The following is a 21,909-nucleotide window of genomic DNA, read 5'->3' on the forward strand; positions in this document are numbered from 1 at the left end:
GGGAGCCTGCTTCCTCCTCTCTCTCTCTCTGCCTGCCTCTGCCTACTTGTGATCTCTCTCTGTCAAATAAATAAATAAAATCTTAAAAAAAAAAAAAAAAATCCTTCAGCTTTTTTCTGAGAAACCACCCAGTTCTGATTCCGGATCCTGCTCCTGGCCTCTGGGTGAGCACATGACCCAAGCCCGGCCAATAAGAGCTTCATTCCCACCAGCCATAGTGATTGGCTTAAGGATAGGCGCATGTCCCAGGCCTGACCAATGAGAGCACGACTCCCCGCCGCCCGCCACAATGCTTGGCTCAAGGATTGAGCCGGGCTGAGCCAATCACAGCCAATCCCGAGATTTTTCCGAAGGCTCCTCAGAAAGAAGAATGCTCTTTCTACCGAGGTAGGTAAGCTGATAGGGAGGAGCCTGGAACTGAGGGTACCCACCCACCTGGGCAGGAAACCAATTCAAGAAAACAGCTGAAAGATGGAGAGATAGATTCTTGTGGGAATCCGGTTATCTAGCCAAACCGGAAGCCACTCTTCATCTACAAGATCCAGTGGATTCGTTGTTTAAGCCAGTCTGGGTGCGATTTTTGCCATTTAAAGGGAAAGGACCCGATCACAAGCAGAACTCATCATCTCGGACAGGTCCACACCTACCTTCCCAGAGAAGATCTTCCGGGTCTCCGAGAGTGACTCCGGCGCCATGAAGGCGGGCGTGCCGACGGTGTTAGAAAGGAGCGCATCGCTGCCCTTGAACTCGTTGCTCACACCAAAGTCGGCAATCTTGATGTGGCCATCTTCTCCCACGAGCAGGTTGGAAGGTTTGATGTCCCGGTGGATGATCTTCTGGTAGTGCACTGGGCGTGGGGTGGACACCAGATGGGGGAGAGGGGGCCGGAGAACCATGTGAGAAGCTCTGCGCAGCCCCCAGAGCCCAGAAACACAGACACTGACCCGGCCCCCAAGCCCTTCCCAGCCTTATCCTCCCAAACCTATATACCCTCACCAGCAGAACCAAGCACAGCTTTGAGAGATAAGGGGTGGGGGGAGTTTGTTTAAGGAAGTTACCCCATCTTCAAAAATAAGGAGTGAAACATCAACTGACAATAACAGTTAGTAACCACCTGCTCTACTCTAAGTCATGGGGGACGACGGTCCCTGGAGTGTTTTTGTTGAGCCTGGCTGGCTTCCAGCTAGAAGCCTCCCGACTTGTGACAAACACATTTTCGTTTACTAATGCCAACACTCAACCTGTTCACCACACCAACAATGACTGGAGCGGGTCCAGTGGAAGTGTGGACCACAAGGTAGGACTGGGGACTTCATTAACTCCTTCCTGCCTGGATGTCAACCTATGGGAGAGGACATGGTCTCTCTTCCTATGGTCTGGAAGGCCCAACTGCATTTCTTTGCTGCTGGTGGTGACGACGATGATACCAGTAATAGGGGCACCAGCTCCCTTTGTTGAGTGCCCCACTTCGGGCCTAGCCCTGTGTTAACTGGTTCCCATTTTCCCCATTTAAATCTCCCAACGAGGGGCAAGGGGAAGAGACAAAATGTTTTACAACCAGAAGCAGAAAGGACACCTGTCAGTCAGAACTACTGATATGTACTGGCTGATTTCCACCCTGGTGAGAGATGCTTTATTCCCATTTTACAGATGAGAAAACTAAGGTAACAGGAGATTAACAGGATCCCCAACCCAGGGTTGCTGGGTATAAAAGACAATGCAAATACAGCCCCTAACAGCACCTGGTATACAAAGAAAGTCCTGGGGCAAACAATCATTATCAATATGACTCTTAAATTTTTGTGGCAGAAAGAAGTGTTTCTGTTCATCGGGAGCATAGCTTTCTACAGCTGTCCAAGACTGCATTTCAGACGATTCTGCTTCCCACCCACCTGCTGCTTGCACTCCAGGAGGGAAATTCCACTTTCCCACTTGCCATCCGCTAGCTGGGATGCTAACCACCCCCGGGTGAGAATCCTCCCACAGGCCCCCGCTTACGGTACTCTATGCCTTTGATCAGGTCCTGGAAGTAGAAACGGGCCTGGTCTTCGGAGAGTGGTTTGAGGGTGGGCACTTCCATCACAGGCCTGGAGGGTCACAAAGCAAAAGCAGACACCCTCTCTCACCAGCAGAACCAAGCACTGCCTCCCTTGAGAAGCTCTGCAGCTTGAGAAGTTTCAGGCATCCTACCTGCCAGGACAACGGGATACTCACCCTTGGTTGACCAGTTCAAACACTGCAGGGAAGAGAAGGGGGTCAACTGTTACATTGGGAAATTGGAAATCCATCTTCCTCCTCCTCCCCAATCGCCCATAGAACACCAAGAAGCACAGAAACTAGTACTGGGGCTGGAGAAAGGAACAATCCACTGAGCCAAAGCTGGTCAAGGTCCTGCAAGGTGCTCCCGGGTCTGGCTATATTTTTAGTCCTCAAAACAGCCAAGGACCCCCTGGCCAGGGAAAACAAAGCAGGGAGACAGGAGACAGGTGGGGATGGCTCATGGGATCCTTTCTTCTCTCCACTCATACCTTGGAGATTCCAGGGACACAACTGATACTAAACTATGTTCTCTTAGTCACACCCAGGTTCCAGCCACCTGATGCCATAGAACAGGTCTATGGGGACACAACCCAACATCTGTTTACTTAGGCACAAAGAGGGAGCCCCAGAGGTCTTCAGGACCCTAGCAAAGTTTTGATTCAAGAAACAAGAACATGTTTCAACAATCCTTCCCATATCCTCCACATTGCCAGGCTGTGTCAGGCCACAGACGGAGAACCTTATAGATTCTTCCAACTCCTCAATGCTCTGCGGTCAGCTGGGCCTCAGACTGTTTCCTGTGACTCCCAATCCAAAACAAGACTTGAAGGGGGGTGGGGAGGGGGTGGAGATTTCTTCAGCACCTCAAAGGCCAGCTCATCCCACGATTCCTAAACAGGGCCTTTTCTTGACACATTCATGCACGACATGCAAATGCCTCCCACCCTGCCAGCTCCTTCCCAGCACTGTATGTGCGGGGAACCCCTGCTCCAAACCACCAAGTATTAGATAAGCTCTGTCCAGGGAACTGCACAGGCTTTTGTTGTTGGTTTGGTTTTGTTCTTCCCATTTTAAAAACTGAGGTGAGGGGCGTCTGGGTGGCTCAGTGGGTTAAAGCCTCTTCTTCGGCTCAGGTCATGATCCCAGGGTCCTGGGATCAAGCCCCGCATTGGGCTCTCTGCTCAGTGGGGAGACTATTTCCCCCCCACCCGCCACCTGCCTCTCTGCCTACTTGTGATCTCTGTCAAATAAATAAATAAAAATCTTTAAAAAAAAATAAAAAGGCAATGGCACTGAAGGGAAGGTTTCCACAGACAGGAGCGCTGGTCCTTTCAGCTCTGGCCTATCCCACCTTGGTCATGGAAGACTTAACTTTCCAGAGGTGCTTCATGAATTTCTGTGCTTCCTCCCAAGCACGGTCACTTGTATTGGCATTGGAGGAAGCTAGCCTATTGAAACAGGTCTGTTTTCAGGCTCTCTCTCACGTAATTTTTTTAAAGTTAACCTATCTAGGAGCGCCTGGGTGGCTCAGTCAGTTAAGCATCTGCCTTCGGCTCAGGTTATGATCCCGGAGTCCTGGGATGGAGGCCACATCGGGCTCCATGCTCAGCAGGGCATCTGTTTCTCCCTCTTCCTCTGCCACTCCCCCTGCTCATGGCCGCTCGCTCTCAAAAGATAAATAAAATCTTTTAAAAAAATAGATAAATTTAACATATGTGATGTTATTTGCTGTGTAGCTTCTAAATTGTTTCCATAGGAAGATTTTATAAGTTCTAAAATTTACAAACTAACTGGGAAAAAAAAAATGAGTTTCTAAAATTTGAACATGGAATGTACATTAGATCTCTTAGGGAACTGGTGTTAACTTTCTCAGATGTAATCATGGTATTGTGATCACACAGAAGAACGTCCCTATGTGTGACACACACTGAAGTACTCAGGGGCTGAAGTATCAAGATGTCTGTCTGCTACTTTACATTTTGGATAGTTCATCAAAAATAATATAGAAATGGATGGGTGGGTGGGTAGGCAAATAAAGCAAATCTGACAAACATTATTAACTGTGGAATCTGGGTGGGAGGTATACAGGGACTTATTGTACTATTCTTCCAACTTTTCTGCAGAGGCTTAACATCTGTCAGAATAAAAACCTGAGGGGCGCCTGGGTCGCTCAGTGGGTTCAAGCCTCTGCTTTCAGCTCAGGTCATGATTCCAGGGTCCTGGGATCGAGCCCCGCATCAGGCTTTCTGCTTAGCAGGGAGCCTGCCTCCCTCTCTCTCTCTGCCTGCCTCTCTGCCTACTTGTGATCTCTCTCTGTCTAACAAATAAATAAAATCTTTAGGAAAAAAAAAGAAAAAAGAATAAAAACCCGAGGCAGGGAAGAGGAGCGGGGAATGAAAAATAACATGTTCTAAGCTACAACACGTCCTTGGAACTGAACCATAGCAACTGAGGAGAAAGTGAGCTCTGAACTGTTTTCAAACCAGACCCCACATAATCACTCCTTGTGCAACAAAGGATCATCCCCGCGCACATCCAGCAGACTTCTGGATTCCAGGCTGGCTTGTGCCCACTCCCCTCACCTCCTCGATACCCCTCCCACTGTCCTCTGTACCCACTCAAAATGTATAGGCTCATTTGAACACCCATCCATGTCATATTGCAAGGACACGTGACCTATCATGCATTCCCGGGCCCAGTCTGCTATCTAGTTTTGAATCCTAATTCAAAATCCTAATGTCCTGTTTGGAAGTCCTGCCCTTCCTTCTTTCATCAGTATCTACGCTCTGAGGTGACAGAGGGCTACCTCATGTCCTCTCCAATTTTTAAAAAATCAGGTCTCTGAGGGAACACCTGCGTCCTTTCATTTCTTTGTGCAGTGCCCTCCAAGGCTGCACGTGCCCCACCATGGCCTCAGGCTCTTCATCCTCATCCCCATCCCCTCTCCCTGGTTTCCTCTGTCAAGGCCACATTTTCCTCAAACACTAAGCTCTCACCAGCCTCAGGGCCTTTGCACCTGCACCTTTGCCAGGAATGCTCTTCCCCACATGTAATAGGACGGTGTCTTTGACATTCAGGTGCCAAATCATCACCTCATATGTGAAGTGGCCCTCAATCCCTCTCTCTAAGGTTCCTATTTAACCTTCTTCAGAGGATCAATCTGAGGTTAACTGGTTTATTCCCTGACTAGAATTATCAGCTTCACAAGAGCAGGACCCACAACATTCTCATCTACCACTGCATCCTTAGTGCCTAGAACATACCCAGCATTAGCATGCGCTCTATAAGTATTTGCAAGTGAATGAATAGGACCTCCAGAGAAAGTCCCAGCAAGCACTCCCTTCCACCTTCTGCTTCAAACCAGAGCTGCAGCCTCCGGTGGGGCTCACTGTGGGGCCCAGCTCTGGCGGGAGATGGCAGGGACAGGGAATGCTGGCGAGGACCCCTGGGCTTTTGCAGGTTCAGCTGCCTGAGCCAAGACACCGGACGGCAAGGGCTCTCTTACCCATGTACAGATGGTCCTCATTGGGGTCATCCAGGACCTGTTGGCACAGCCACACGGAACAGGCCGGAGATGAGGAGCAGGGGAGAGGAAGAGAGAGAAATGATATGAGCAGGGAGGAAGCATCCACATGACTGCACTTGCCAACAGGAGGGCGGTTCTTTCCGCTGGTTTTCCTGGTCAAGATGAAGGGCACAGGAAAAAACCCAGTGTGCACGATCCAAATGGCCATCTGGAAAATAGGCACCTTCTAACCCAATCCTCAAGGGTCCAAGACATCTAGAAAAGAGGTTATAAAAGGGGGGGGGGGGATTCCTCCCCTAAGAAATGGGGGTGCCCGGCTGGCTCAGTCCGTCAAGCAAGCAACTCTTGATCTCAGGGTCATGAGTTTGAGCCCCACATGGAGAGGAGAAATTACTCAAAAACAAAACAAAACAAATAAAAAAGCACTTTAAAAAAAAAAAATCCCTCCCTGGGGAAATGTCTCAGCTTCAGTAAGAATCCCCAGGAGACAGCAGACTGATCCTCAGGGTAAAAATTCAAGTCCTGTCTGGGCTCTTCCAACTCCTCCGTGAAGTGCCCCCCAACCTCCTGACCCCTTAAGAAAGGACGTCCCCCTGCCTGGAACCACCATGGCATGTCCTCCTCCTCCTCTCACAGCCACCATGCTTTCAGCTTGTCACTTATGTCTATCTTGTCCCTCTCTACAAACGGCTGTATCTACCGGAGTTGCCTCCGTGGTGCCCTGTACAAGACAAGGCCCATAGTCCGTGCTCAGGAAATGCCTGAATGTCCATGTCCATCTGAGGAATGTCTGAGGTCTGTCCAAGAGGCAGGCTGGCAACCAGTCTTTTTGGGTGGACAGGTCAGAAGCCACAGGGCAGTGGGGGCCAGGGAGATCCCACCAGGACCCAGAGCCACTTGCTAACCAAGTGTCCTTGAGTTTCCTCCAAGATGGCTGACTTCAGCATCAGCGACCTGAGACTATGAAACTCAGTGTCACAGGTGGAGGCAGCCAGCAGCCACCAACCTTCTCCTTCTCTCCTGCCTCTTTCCACATCATCTTCACCTTCCCCAGTCAACCAAGATCCACAGGACGAGAGCTCTAAGAACGAGATGCACCCTAGGCAGAGGCCCAGGGCAGCCCACCTAGAGCCCCTAAGCCTTACCCTGTCGAGAGAGTCAGACGCAGGGCATGGCATACCTAGAGCCCACACTGGACAAGACCCAGGAGGGCATGGCTGCTAACCCTCACACCCATCAAAGGGCAGGCGAGTACCCTCAGATGACACTGGCCCTTTGCACATGCTGTTCCATCCCACTGCCCTGTGGCTTCTTCCCTGTCCTTTCCCTATTATCTCCATCCAGGGAACAACCAGGGTCATCTCAAACATCCCTTCCCATGAGAAGCCTTTCTCCGCTGCTTGGGCTGGTGGGCTGCTTGCAAGCCATGCTCCAGCACTACCTCCAACACCCACCCAATTACATACTTGATCACATGCCATTTATAAATCCTGTCATCTAGGCCAGAGGTGCCCCAAATGTGATCTGGGAACTTCTAGGGATCCCCAAGATGCTTTTAGGGAGTTTATGAGGTCAAAACGATTTTCACACTAAACCTAAGGTAAGTAGCACCTGGGTGGCTCAACTGGTTAAGCATCTGCCTTTGGCTCAGGTCATGATCTCAGGGTCCTGGGATGGAGCACTGCATCAGGCTCCCTGCTCAGTGGGGAGCCTGCTTCCCCCTCTTTCTCTGCTCATGCTCTCTCTTCTCTCCCTCTCTCTCAAATAAATAAAAACAAAATCTTATTAAAAAAAATAGGGGCGCTGGGGCGCCTGGGTGGCTCAGTGGGTTAAGCCGCTGCCTTCGGCTCAGGTCATGATCTCGGGGTCCTGGGATCGAGTCCCGCATCAGGCTCTCTGCTCAGCAGGGAGCCTGCTTCCCTCTCTCACTCTCTGCCTGCCTCTCTGCCTACTTGTGATCTCTGTCTGTCAAATAAACAAATAAAATCTTTAAAAAAAAAAAAAAAAAATAGGGGCGCCTGGTGGCTCAGCCATTAAACGTCTGCCTTCAGGGGTGCCTGGGTGGCTCAGCGGGTTAAAGCCTCTGCCTCTGGCTCAGGTCATGATCCCAGGGTCCTGGGATCGAGCCCTGCATTGGGCTCCTTGCTCAGCAGGAAGCCTGGGCTCCCTCTCCCACTCCTCCTGCTTGTGTTACCTTTCTCACTGTTCACTGTGTCTCTCTGTCAAGTAAATAAATAAAATCTTTAAAATAATAATAGTAGTAGTAAAATAAATAAAACTAAGGTAATAGTTGCCCTTTCTACTCTCACCCTTTCCTAGTAGAGAAACAAGAAACCACATGGCACGCAAAGTCACCATAGGCTAAAAGCAAGATCAGATACAAGGATCCAGCCATCTTCTATTAAGCCAGATGTTAACAACAACAAAAATTTACAAAAATGTAAAATGCTTGGGTGGCACAGTCCATTAAGCATCCGACTCCTGATCTCAGGATCCCGGGATCCAGCGCTGAGTCGGGCCCCGCGCTCAGTGCAGAGTCGGCTTGGGACTATCTCTCCCTCACCCTCTGCTCCTCCCCACCATGCTTGCTCTCTTCCATTCTCTCTCTCTCAAATAAACAAATAAATATTTAAAAAAAAATAAAATGTAGGGGCGCCTGGGTGGCTCAGTGGGTTAAAGCCTCTGCCTTCGGCTCGGGTCATGATCCTGGTCATGAGCCACGCATCGGGCTCTCTGCTCAGCGGGGAGCCTGCTTCCCCCTCTCTCTCTGCCTGCCTCTCTGCCTACTAGTAATCTGTCTGTCAAATAAATAAGTAAAAATCTTTTTAAAACAAAATAATAAATAAAAATAAATAAACAAAATGTAAATTTTTTCAGGAAATATGCTTATTTTTCATAAAAATATATAATGGAACTTCTGTTGTTTTTACATGAATTAATAAATAATTTTTCAGCTTCTCAGTTTTAAATCTTACTATGGCAAATAATAATAAATACAACCCACATAAGCAAAACTTTTTTGGGGTCTTCAATAATTCTGAAGCACATAAAGGAATCCTGAGACCAAAAACTGTGAGAACTGCTGATCTAGAACAGAGGATGGAAAATACAGCACACAAGCCAAATCTGGCCCTCTGCTTATTTTTTGTAAATAAAGTTTTATTAGAACACAGGCATACCCATTTGTTTACATGCATATGGTTGCCTTTGTGCTAAAAGCACATATAACACGGAGGAACGGAACCAGATCCAAAGATAAAAATGGATAAAGGACACGTCTTAGTAGCCCTCTGACCTTCAATGTCCTCATTTGTAAATTGGGACTAATAGTCTTAGGGAAGGGTGAGGATAACATGAAAGAACCTGGAGCAATACTAGTACTCGGTCCTCCAACAGCGGCTTAACCTGGCCTGGGTCTCCCTAGAAACCAGTGGCGCAGCGTTTGGGTAGTAACAGAGCTGGGCCTAGACAACCACCATTCTCGCCTCCCTCCTCCCTGGCCCCCCCAGCTCACCTCCACCAGCTTCACCACATTGGGGTGGTCTAGCTTCTTGAGGATGGCGATTTCCTGGTACACCTGCTCAATGGGGCCCCTAGGCTGGATGCAGCCGCCGGGGGCTGGCCGGGTGCCTCGGGGTGGGGGGCGACCTGGAGGAGACACAGACCACCCCAGGGTCAGGGCAAAGAGCTTTTCCTCTACAAATGGGGGGAAACGCAAGGGAGGGGGTCTTGGCAGGGCTGGAGTGGCTGACGCCACCAGGGGCCGTAAGTAGCCTGTTCCTCTCACCTGTCTCCTCTGCTGCTGACACTCAGTGAGGCTGGAGACCCAGCCCCCTTGCTCAGCTTTCTGTCCCCTCCTTCCCATGCCATACCCCAGGTCACAGTGACAGGAGTCTTTGAGGCCTCTACCCGGGTACTCTACAAGGGACACCATTCAACAAGATCTTCTCTGTCATGCCCCAACCCTGCACCAAAGAGCAAAGGTGCGGCCCACCAAACTCACGTGGAAAGCCCGCCTGTCGGATCAGCTTCTTTTTGGACAGCACCTTCATCGCCTGTGGGATAAAAGACCCCGCATCTCGGTTAAAATGGAGGAAGGGAGAGGGAAAGCTCCCTCTACTCCTAGGCCTGCCAAAGCTCTTGGCACCCGGGTGGCTTCGGGACAACGTAGTGAGCACTTCGTCATCACAGTGGCTTGACCAGCTGCGAGTGGCCTGGAGGCTGGACTGCCAGGATTCCCCCCTGCCCTGAGGGTGCTTCTGAGGTTCCAGGTCTACTCTCCTGGCTGGGACTCAATGCAACTGTGTGTCCTTGCCCAAGGACACATAGGAAGGACACACAGGTGGCAGATGGGAGAGCCAGAATTTGAACCCACACTAGACTGACCCCAAAGCCTCAGCTACAAGGGCAATTTGTCTCACTACCACCTGATTCTTGGTGCTATGGAGGATGTAGAAATGGGAGCCCAGAGTGAAGGTATGAGACATTTGCTGAATGCATCCACTTTCTTTCTGAGCCAATCACTTTGCCTCCCCATTTCCACATCTCTATAATGGGAACATCACTTCCCTCCTAACGCCCAAAATGAAACGACCTAAGCATAAAATGAGACAAGAGCAAAGAAAATCTTCCAGGAAATCAGGTTCTGGAAAGGAGGCTTTTACTTTGGCCAACGGTGAGGGCGGGGAGGGGGCTGTGGATACTCACGTAATAGGTATTGTCATTTTCATTGTAGGCCAACTTGACCACACCATAGGAGCCCTGAATAAAGGGAGATGCCCATGACATACTATCCAGAAGTTACAGTCTGCAAAATGAGGACCCTAATATAGGGGCTGCAAACAAGCAACCAAATGGCCAAATCTGCTCTCCAATTACATTTTGTTGCATCGGCAGCTTTTAGAAAGTTTGAATTAGTTGCCAACATTTAAAAACAGAAAGATGCAGATATAAAGATCTACATTCTCAGCTTCTTATGAAAAAACATGAGAAGATCTACCATATGGGCCTATAATCTACATGTTAACAGTTTGCCACAGTCCTCAACACTCCCTACTGCCTTAGCCCTAGCATGATTTGCTCATTTATATTACTCACTTGCTTTCTATTGGCATTTGAGTTTCTGACCTCTGCAAAGATACTTACTGCCTATTGGCTGAAATAAAAGCAAAAATAGATGTGACAGTATCTAAGAGGGGGGAAAAAAACCACTAATGTTGGTGATATGGAATTCCCTTGAAGTTGTCTGAGCTTTTGTGGAAACACATTAATATTATGATGTAGAAAGAAAATAAGCCAGATGGACCGCTGATGACAAAACCCTCCCACAATCTCGCCTCGAAGGACTTCTTCCCACTCCCAGCTCTAGTGCAGGCCCTCCATTCTATCTGAGACATTTTTGGTAGATGAAGAAAACTAGCCTGGCTCCTGGGATATTTACCTTTCCAATTTCATCCTTCAGCGTGTACTGATTCAGCTGTACACAATCCTGGAAAGTTAAGAAGAAACACACAGAATATGAATTTTAAGTCTGCAGCTCTCCTGGTATGTTTTTCACAAAACAACATATACATCAGGACCCAAATCAGGGAAGAAAATTCCCCCAGCCACCCAGAGGCGTCTCCCAGGGTGACCACTACCCTGACTTCTAGAAGCCTAGTTCCTGTACATTGTAAAAAGGTGATCATACAGTATGTACTCTTTTAATACCCATTTTTGTTTGTTTTTTTATACCCATTTTTAAGATGTGTTTTCAAAATGTTGATTTTCTTTCTTTTTTTTTTTAAAGAGTTTATTTATTTGTCAGAGAGAGAGAGAGAGCACGCAAGCACAGGCAGAGAGAGTGGCAGGCAGAGTCAGAGGGAGAAGCAGGCTCCCTGCGGAGCAAGGAGCCCCATGTGGGACTCGATCCCAGGACGCTGGGATCATGACCTGAGCTGAAGGCAGCTGCTTAACCAACTGAGCCACCCAGGCGTCCCCAAAATGTTGATTTTCAATTAAACAGATAATCATATCTAAGGACTATGCTGTCCTCCAAAAACATAAAGTGACATAGTGGAGAAAATCTGAGTGACTGTGAGGCAGACAATGGTTTCTTAATGGTTTCTGAAAAGTTCTTTCTGTACAAAAAGTACAAGATATAAAAGGAAATAAGTAATAAACGGAATTTCATAAAAACTAAAACCTTTGCTCTTCGGGGAAAAAAAAACAAAAACAAAAAAACTTTTGCTCTTTGAGATACTCACTATTAAGGAAACAAAAGGCAAGTCACAGCCTGAGAGAAACTATTTGCAACACATCAGACTGGCATCCAGTTAGATAAAGAATTCTTGTAACTGGGGTGCCTGGGTGGCTCAGCGGGTTAAGCCTCTGTCTTCGGCTCAGGCCATGATCCCAGGGTCCTGGGATTGAGCCCCACATCGGGCTCTCTGCTCAGCAGGGAGCTTGCTTCCCCCTCTCTCTCTGCCTACTTGTGATCTCTCTCTCTCTATCAAATAAATAAATAAAATCTTAAAAAAAGAACTCTTATAACTTATCAATAACAACACCCTCATTTAAAAAAAGAAGATATACAAATGATCAGTAAGCACATGAAAAGAGGCTCCAGGGGCACCTGGGTGGCTCAGTGGGTTAAAGCCTCTGCCTTCAGCTCAGGTCATGATCCCAGTGTCCTGGGATCGAGCCCCACATCGGGCTCTCTGCTCTAAGGAGAACCTGCTTCCTCCTCTCTCTGCCTGTCTCCCTGCCTCCTTGTGATCTCTCTCTCTATCAAATAAATAAATAAAATCTTTAAAAAAAAAAAAAAAAAAGGAAAGAAAAGAAAAGAGCCTCAACATCATGACTCATAAGGGAAATGTAAATTAAAACCACACCCATGGGGCACCTGGGTGGCTCAGTGGGTTAAGCCGCTGCCTTCGGCTCAGGTCATGATCTCAGGGTCCTGGGATCGAGCCCCGCATCGGGCTCTCTGCTCAGCAGGGAGCCTGCTTCCCTCTCTCTCTCTCTCTGCCTGCCTCTCCATCTACTTGTGATTTCTCTCTGTAAAATAAATAAATAAAAATCTTTAATTAAAAAAAAAAACAAAAACAAAAACCACACCCATTAGCCTGGCTAAAACTCAAAAATGACCATACCAAGTGTTGTCAGAATAATGCAGGCCATCGAGAAGCTTCGCACACTGCCGGCAGGAATTTAAAATGGTGCAGCCTCTGAATCATGAGAGACTATGGACTCTGAAAAACAATCTGAGGGGTTTGAAGTGGCGGGGGTGTGGGAGGTTGGGGTACCAGATGGTGGGTATTATAGAGGGCACGGATTGCATGGAGCACTGGGTGTGGTGAAAAAATAATGAATACTGTTTTTCTGAAAATAAATAAATTGAAAAAATTAAAAAATAAAAAAAATAAAATGGTGCAGCCTCTTTGGAAAACAGTTGGGCGGTTTGTTAACAAACACCTCCTCTAGGACATAGCCATTCTGCTCCAACCCGTTCATCTAAGAGGTGTGAAAACCTGTGTTCGTGCAAAGACTTGCTGTTTGAAACAGCTTCAAGTTTAATAGTCGAACACTGGAAATGACTCAAACGCCCACTGACAGGTAAACGAATAAACAGTGGTCTATTGCACATAATGAAATGCTAGTTAGCCATGAAAAGGAAGCATGTAACAACACAGACAAGTCTCGACATCATCATGCCATCAAAGAAGCTAAGCCCAAAAAAGAGTACATACTAGATGATTCCACTCACAGAAAGTTCTTGAACTTGCAAACTAATCTATAATGCTAAAAAAGCAGGTCAGCGGGTACCTGGGAAAGGGGAAGAGGGGAAGGTCTGTGACCTTGACTGGGGCAATGATTTCACAGACGTATGTGTCCATCAGCAATGACTGTATTGTACACTTGAAATATGTGCACTTTGGTTTACTTCAATTATACCTCAACATAGTTAGGGAGAAAATGTTAGGTGATGTAAGAAGTAAAACAGGGAAAAGAAACATGATAGAAAATAACACTTCCAGTGCTACAGATAGGCCCAGCACTTCCCTTGAACCCCCCCACCCCAATTCTAACCCTTTCCCCGAACCTTGACATCAGTTTGGTGCATAAACTTCCAGGCCTTTCTCTATGTAAATGCACGCATACATGCACCTGTTGAAAATACAGAGCATTGTTTTGGGATGGGGTTTGGGGAGACAAAAATGATGTCACACTAGATCATCTGTCACTCAACGTCACTGGAGATCGTTCCATGTCCGAGTGTACACACAGACCCGCATCTTTTGACTTGCTGTAAAGCCCTCCTTGGCTCACAGAGCCCTCCCTTCACCAGGGAACATTTTAGGTTGCTTCCACTGTTTCTTCCCAGTGTCGCTTTCATTCCCTTGAGTCCTAGAGGGATGTGACAGGCAGAAGTGGGGCCCTGCAGAGCTGTCCTAATGGGTCTCACTGCCCCTAATCCAAGCCCCAAACGCTGCTGAGTTTATCTTCCAGATTCATCTGCCAGATTCCACTCAGATCAGGCCCTGATGCTTCCAGGGTCAAGTTCTGACTCCACTCCTCTGACCTTGCAGAGTTGCCTAGTTGCCAACCAAATACCAGGCTCCCCTTTCTTCCTCATAAATGGATAGCTCGGTGGCAATGTCTCAGGCTGCAAAACTGCATTTCCCAGCCTTTCTTATAGCTAGGGGTGGCCACACTTTGATCTGGGTAGCAGGAGAAGCCAGAAGTGGTTGGGTAGAGTTTCCAGGAAAAAGGACTAACTTAAGAGAGCAGATGACTTTTGCTCTTCTTCCTGTTCCTTCTTCCTGCCTGGAATGAAGCTGTGAGGGCTATAGTCACAGCAGCCATCTTGAGACCATGAGGTTTTAAGGACAACAACAGGACCACTACGCAGGTCCTAAATGCCTACCTCCAGATTTATTTTACATGATAAATAAGCCCTATTATGTTAAAGTCACTGCTATGAGGAAGGGCGGTATATCTTTCTCTCTCTAGGCTGATTCAAATCTAAGCAAAATAAACCCAAACTCCCCTGTTGCCACAGTGCTCCTCACATGGGCCCTATTCTTCATCTAGCTGAAGCCCTGAGTACCTTTCCCCCACATCCTGCCTTCTACCCCTGGACTTTTGCTCACACTGTGCATTCCCCTGCAGTGAACTCTCTGTGTATACCCATCTCCAATTATGCGAGTGCTACCGGGCCCGCAAAATATAGTTAAATACTGGCCCCTTTAAAAGGCCATTCTCGATACCCATGCTTCTCCCAATTAAATTCATTCATTCCTTCAACAAATATTTTTGTGTTCCTACTATGTGCAAGGTACCATGCCAGGTGCTGGGAACATGACAGTGGACAGGACTGTTCCTTCTGAGCTTACATTCTAGCTGGGGAGACAGGCCAAAAACAACTCAACAGACACACAGATAATCAGATGGTGATGAGTGTCGCTAACAGGGTGACAGGCGAGATGGGCTGGGGGCTGAGGGGGCTTGCAGGGGGTGGTCAGAGAGGTCCTTCAGAGGAGGAGACATTTGATTTGAAACTTGGCTGTCAAGGGGAGACAGCCCTGCAAAGACAGGGGGTGGGGGGCCCAAGCACAGAGGGAACGAGCATGGATATCTGAGGAATACAAAGAAGGCAATGTGGACAGAGCCTTGTGAGCTGGCAGCAGAGAGGCAGGAGATGGGGTGGGAGAGGGGGCAGGGGTAGAGCACTCAGGGCCTGGTGAGCCCTAGTGGGGCTCTAAGTTCTAACCTACCTCCCAGAAGTTTCCAGTAAGGATCAAATGAGAAATTTATACACAGTGCAGAGAGAGAGCAGTGCCTGGCCCCCTGCTGCTGGACCAGAGGCTTCTCACTGACCGCCATCCCCAGCCAAACTCCAACCAGCAGCACCTGCATCTCCCTGTGGCCCCCGAGCTGCTGTGCCCACTCTCAGGGCAGGTCACCTGCCCCCAGCAGCCCTCACCAGCAACTGTCAGGAGTCAGTATGAAAAGCCCAGCTCCCTTGGCCCTCAGGCAGGATAACTCTGAGGTAGAGAACTTTGGACAGGTCAAACAGGGCTCCCCAGAGATGGAGCCCCAGTTGTGTATGGCCACACCAATTCCCTCAGGCACCCTTTGCTGACGTCTTTCTCTTCTACCCTCATTTCCCACCCCCACCTGGGCTTCCTGGGGTCACTTCCCAAATGAATGTTCTGGAACAGCGCCGCCTACCAGAGGACCCCGCGTCCCGGCCAGCTCACACACCTGCATGCCCGTGATGGAGACGTGGTGGGACTCCACCGTGGGCCGCCGGGGCAGCCGCGGCGACGACTGCGGGGAGCCCACCGGCGAGTGGGGCAGGGCCGCGTAGACGCAGCGTCCGTTCGCGTCCAGCTGGGACCGCTCCTGCAGAGAGAGCTTGCGACTGCACAGCTGCGGCCGGGCCTCGGGCCCGGAGCCGGAGGCGTCGAGGGGCCCATCTCGGCCGTGGGCCTCCAGGGGCCGGTCCCGGGCCAGGCCGCGGTCCGCCACGCAGCCCGGCTCACACTCGGTGACCACGATGAAGGACTCCATGCCCAGGCGGATGCTCAGGGACGAGAGGCCCTGCAGGGCTTCACAGGGCTTCTGGCCTTCGCTGTCGCCGCCGCCCCCCAGCTCATCCTGGAGGGCGGCTGGGTCGCTGCTGGGCTGACTAGAGACGCATGATGACATGGTGCGCGTGCCCAGGCACTCCCATCCGGCAGCAGCGCCACCTGCGGAGAGAGGAAGGGTCAGTGGCCAGAGGCGGGCAGGGCAGGGGAGGGGAGGGCAGGGCAGGGGAAGTCGGTCGCTCCTGGCGCAGTGGGGACCTCACTCCCCTCTCCAGTTGACATCCTTAAAAAGTCTTGCACAACATGATGTGATCTTAAGTCTATACAGAAGAGCCTACTCCACATTTCCTTATTTGAAAAGCCCCTCCTCACACACAGACGAATTCCAAACTCCATCTCTGCAGGAACCCCAAAATAGAGTAAGCCTGCCCCCTACAGAGGCGGCAGCTACTTCCAGCTCAAGCTGATTGTTGCTAAACTGGGATGTGGGCCTAGAACTGTCTGTTCCCCCAACACCACCACTTTTTTTTTTTTTTAACACATTTATTATTTAATGTTTTCCTAGTCCAGTACCCTAGTTGGTGCCTGCCAGGCATAAGGCAAACAGGAAGTGAAAAGGCTGACATCAGAGAACCTGGCTGGCTTGGCTGGCAGAGCATGCAACTTTTGATCTCAGGGTTGTGAGTTCAAGCCCCACAATAGGAGGAAAAAAAAAAAAAAGGTTGACATCAAATAGTTTTTTGAGGTGGTTTCTCAAAAATCCTAAACAGAGAATGACCACATGACCTAGCAATTCTGTTTCTAGGTACACACCCCAAGGGTACTATTCACCATAACCAAAGGGGAAGACAATGTACACGTCCAACAGTTGAATGGATAAGCAGAATGTGGTCTAACCACAATGAAATATTATTCAGCCATTAAAGGAATGAAGTCCTGACACCTGTTACAATCCAGGCATGCCTCAAAAATACGCTAAGTGAAGGAAGCCAGACCCCAAAGATCACGTACGTATAATTCTCTTTATTTGCAATTTCTAGAATGGCAAATCCATAGAAACAGAAAGCAGATTAGTGGCTGTCTAGGACTGAGAAGGTGCTGGGGAGAATGGGAGTGACTGCTGATGGGTACAGGGTCTCCTGAGGTGGCGACCATGTTCTGGAATTAAACAGACATAGCGAGGGCATAAAATTCTCAATGTAACTAAGTGCCGCTGAAGTGTTCATTTTTAAGTGGTGAAGTTCATGTTATGTGAATTAAAAGAAAAAAATAAGTTGACCCTTCCTTAGACTGTCAATTCCTTCCGTTTCTGGGACAGATTATTAACCTTTGGTTCATGTGTTTGACAAACCCTGCTGGACAAATGTCACAGGTGCCGCTAGGATTCAGGGAGTACATCCACGGATGCTAACGGTGGCAGCCCCGGACTGATCACCCACATCACAAAGGTGCCAGGCAAACAGTGGTGCTGAGTAGAGAGATTTTATGAATGAATCAAAAAAGGACATGTCTTTATGACACTGTGTGGCAGTGAGAGGGTAGAGAGGAATATGGGAGCAGAAAGTCGGTGCTTTCTGGAAGAGCTGGGTGAGGGACAGAGAAATGCCACTTGCCTTCTTGGGATCGTCCTGTAAGAAGTATTTATGGCGCAGCTTCTGTGTCCGGCAATCTGGACAGTAACGTAGGTGGATGGGGTCCGTGCTCTTGCGGAGGAGGGAAAGACCAATGGGAAAAGCATTAACAAAATCACTGCAGCATCCTAGGTACAATTTATGAAGAAGGACTTCAAGATAAAGAGCAACAAAGAAACCCATCAAGATACTCAGCCTTAGCTACAGTAAGAGAAGGGCAAGTTCAAATGACAATGAAATGGTCTGGTGGGTCCTCCAAAAACTAACTGCAGAGAACGACCATAGGATCCAGCACGTGTTCTCCCAGGTATGTACCCAAAAGAATGAGGTTAGGATCCAAACGGATACATATACACCCTTGCTCCTCACAGCACCGTTAGTCAGAAGGTGGAAACAACTCAAGTGTCCATCAACTGTGAATGGCGAAAAGAATGTGTTCTATCCGTATAATGGACTATTAATAAGCCATAAAAAGGAATAAAGTTTCAACACATGCTACACCATGGATGAACTCTGAAAACAGCGCGCTAAGTGAAACAAGCCAGATGTTAAAGGACAAATACTGGATGCTGCAATGGTACGAGTCAGGACCTAGAACAGACAACATCATACAGACGGAAGAGAGAGGCTGACCAGGGAGTGGGGGAGAGGGGACCAAGGAATCACTGTTTAAGGGGCACAGAGTTCAGTCTGGAGTGATGAAAAAGTCCCGAAAAACAGGGACGCCTGGGTGGCTCAGTTGGTTAAGCGGCTGCCTTCGGCTCAGGTCATGATCCCAGCGTCCTGGGATCGAGTCCCGCATCGGGCTCCTTGCTCGGCAGGGAGCCTGCTTCTCCCTCTGCCTCTAGCCTGCCACTCTGTCTGCCTGTGCTTGCGCTCTGTATCTCTCTCTCTCTCTCTCTAACAAATAAATAAAAATCTTAAAAAAAAAAAAAAAAAAAAAAAAAAGTCCCGAAAAACAGATAATGGTGACAGGTGAACAGCACTGTGAACGTCATTAATGCCACTAAATGGTGAAAGTGGTAAATTTTGTGTTATGTATATTTTACCAAAATTAACATAATAATAATAAAACTATTAGGAATTACTACTTTTTCAACTATCAGATTGGCAGTGACAAAAAGTATAATCGTAGCACTATTCTGGTGAGGCTATGGAGAGTCTGAATTGGTACCATCCTCATGAAAGAAAAGTCACCTATATCTAACGAAATTCCAAAGCACATACCCTTGACTTAGCAATTCCACACCTAAGTCTTCATCCTACAGACAACCTCCCACATGTGAAAAATTATGTATTCTGGTAGTATGGTTTGAAATGACCATCCACAGGGGACTGAGTAAATAAGATTATGCAAGTATCCCAGGAGAAAACCAAGCGTTCAGTTGACCCCACACAATCTGGGATGAATTCGCTCTAAGACACGCTGTCATATGGAAAAAACCAAAGCATTAGTATGTTGCTGTTTTGGCGTAGGGGGAAATAGGTCCTATATGTGAAAGAAACTGTACATGCAACAGCATATTTCCAAAAAGGTATTCAAGAAAATGGTTAACAGGGGCCTCCAGAGAAAACAAGTGGTTTGCAGAAGTAGGCAGACAGGGTGGGAAGAACTGACATTCTACTGGGTACCATGTGCAAATAGTAATTCTTCAGAAATGAACTCTTTTATTAAAAAAAAAAAAAAAAGATTTTATCTATTTATTTGAGAGAGAGAATGAGAGCACGAGAGCATGAAAGTGGGGCGGGTCCGAGGGAGCAGCAGACTCCCCCGGAGCAGGGAGCTGGATGTGGGACTCATCAGTCCTGCAACTCCTGGATCATGACCTGAGCCAAAGGCAGTTGCTTAACCAACTGAGCCACCCAGGGGCCCCATGAACTCTTTTTTTTTTTTTTTAGTATTTTATTTTTGGGGTATCGCGCCCCCTGTCGGGCTCCCTACTCAGTGGGGAGTCTTCACCTCCATCTGTTTTCCTGCGTGTGCGAGCACTCCCCCCTTTTGTCAAATAGATAAAATCTTTTTTTTTTTTTAAAGATTTTATTTATTTGACAAAGATCACAAGTAGGCAGAGAGGCAGGCAGAGAGAGAGAAGGGGAAGAAGGCTCACCGCTGAACGGAGAGCCCAGTGCGGGGCTCGATTGAGCTGAAGGCTTTAACCCACTAAGCCACCCAGGTGCCCCTAAAAAATTTATTTTAAAGTCATCTCTAGGGGGCGCCTGGATGGTTCAGTAGCTTAAAGCCCCTGCCTTCAGCTCAGGTCATGATCCCAGGGTGCTGGGATCGAGCCCCGCATTGGGCTCTCTGCTTAGCAGGGAGTCTGCTTCCTCCTCTCTCTCTGCCTGCTTCTCTGCCTACTTGTGATCTCTCTCTCTGTCAAATAAATAAATAAAATCTTTTAAAAAAAAAGTCATCTCTACACTCAACGTGGGGCTCGAACTCACAACCCTGACATCAAGGACCGTACACTCTACCAAATGAGCTGACCAGATGCCCCCAGAAATGAATTCTTTAAAGAAAGAAGGTAACTGTAACCCTGGTAGGAGTTAGGATAATAAACCTAGAGGGCTGAGGCAGGAGGAGGAGGAGGCAGCTGGTCCCACTCCTATTCCTCTATCCCACCCTTAGCAAGTCTGAGAAAGAAATCATTAACTGCGTTCCTGGCTGCCTGGCCATCACTGAAAGAATCCAACCCAAGTTCAAGGTTTTCTGTGGCCCAGCTTGTTATGTTATGCATCCTCCAGGAAAGGAAAAGCAGGGCCCTTGAAGCTCCATTGCTTGCAATGGCCACATACAAATGACTTAGCTTTCCTCAGCCTCAGTTTTTTTATCTATAAAATGGGCAGTCACCCGACAGCCATGAGGATTAAATAAGCTAAGCACACAGTGTCATGTCTCATACATGGTCATATGCTTAAAAAGCTATTTTTTCAATAATTACATATCGAATGCCTACTATGTGCCAGGCTGTGTTCCAGAATGTTCCTATGAGGTACTGATATCCAAGCCAGCCAACCTACTCTCCTGTGGGTTCCATCACTCTGGCTACAGGGGCCTGCTGCCCCCAGGGCAAGAGGGGGCAGCTCCAGTGGCCTGTCCTCCTCCCACAGTCACCTCTGACAGGGCTGCAGAGTTCCTGAAAAGAAAACTAGTCTGGCAGCACCTGAGAAAGTTAATGGAGAATTTTTTTCTTGCCAAGAAAGAAACAATTGCTTATCGATCTTCACTCCAGGCCAAGGACACCAAGCCATCTGCCCCCAGCAAAGCTGCTTTTAATCAGTCTCCTTGACAAGCTGGCATCTGGCCAGGGCCTTGAGGAGGCAGGGCGGAGATGACAGCCTCTATGCTAGAGGGGCAAATGTGTCCCAGTCTCAGAAAAGAGGGCCCAGACCTCAGTGTCCCGGGTCTCCAGCAAGGCCTGAGGGCCAAGCCAGCCATTCTGCCAGGCGTGAGGGTCGGGGGTCGGGGCAGAGGGGGAAGTCTTCCACCTCTAACCCCTACAGAGTCCAAGCCAGGGTTCCAATGGATCTGGGGCCACAGACCCTACAAGGTCACAGGCTCCATAATGATCTGATGAAACCCATCAAAACTCTGCCCAGGAGAAAAAAATCCTACAAAGACAATGGTTTGTGCAACAACAGTAGTTAGCTGAGCACTTATCCCACACCAAGTATGGCTAAACATTCTGCCTGGCATTTGGTCCCCACCAGCCCTCTGCAAGGGAGGGACAGCCAAGGGCGCCATTGCGGGGGACGGGTAGTGAGGGGCCCTTTCTGCAAAACTGCTTGGGTTTCACAAACTGCGAAGAGCCCTCTCCCTAGAGCTTTCTGCCTGAAATCTGTGTCCTCTCCCTGCCCCTGAAGCCTTCCCCATCCCCCCGGGGCTGGCAGCCCCAAGCTCCCCCACCTCTCACAGGCAGCTCAACAGAGCAACCAGACCCTTCCTGAAGCAGATGGACCAGGCTCCATGCCAGGATGAAGGGAACGCTCCTTCCTCTGCCAGGAAGCCAAGTGGCACAGACCTCTAGGAAGCGCACTCCCATTTCCTGGGGGCTGTTTCCAACCTGTGCCTGTTCATCAGACGCAGAGGCACCACAGGACCAGCCAGCAAGCAGCCAGCAAGCGTGGCAGGGACATCCCC

General features: G+C 48.7%; 1 protein-coding gene across 5 annotated transcripts in view; it reads right to left on the reverse strand.

The window, feature by feature from the left end:
* Positions 1–21,909, reverse strand: part of CAMKK2 (calcium/calmodulin dependent protein kinase kinase 2) — a 47,695-nt gene that overhangs the window by 15,305 nt on the left and 10,481 nt on the right. For 2 of the 5 annotated variants that reach the window (XM_032309063.1, XM_032309058.1), the window contains exons 1-10: positions 17,754–18,460; positions 15,815–16,302; positions 11,007–11,054; positions 10,274–10,327; positions 9,570–9,621; positions 9,081–9,214; positions 5,546–5,582; positions 2,215–2,236; positions 1,999–2,087; positions 648–847 (exon numbers count right to left, since the gene is read on the reverse strand). In XM_032309063.1, the coding sequence (XP_032164954.1) occupies positions 648–847; positions 1,999–2,087; positions 2,215–2,236; positions 5,546–5,582; positions 9,081–9,214; positions 9,570–9,621; positions 10,274–10,327; positions 11,007–11,054; positions 15,815–16,261 (1,083 nt within the window). In that variant the 5' untranslated portion in view covers positions 16,262–16,302; positions 17,754–18,460. Of the gene's footprint in view, positions 1–647; positions 848–1,998; positions 2,088–2,214; positions 2,237–5,545; positions 5,583–9,080; positions 9,215–9,569; positions 9,622–10,273; positions 10,328–11,006; positions 11,055–15,814; positions 16,303–17,753; positions 18,464–21,909 lie in introns of those variants that run through there. The other 3 variants (XM_032309061.1, XM_032309062.1, XM_032309060.1) reach the window with 3 other exon arrangements.

Source organism: Mustela erminea, chromosome 13 (genome assembly GCF_009829155.1).
Source record: "Mustela erminea isolate mMusErm1 chromosome 13, mMusErm1.Pri, whole genome shotgun sequence".
Classification (NCBI taxonomy): domain Eukaryota; kingdom Metazoa; phylum Chordata; class Mammalia; order Carnivora; family Mustelidae; genus Mustela; species Mustela erminea.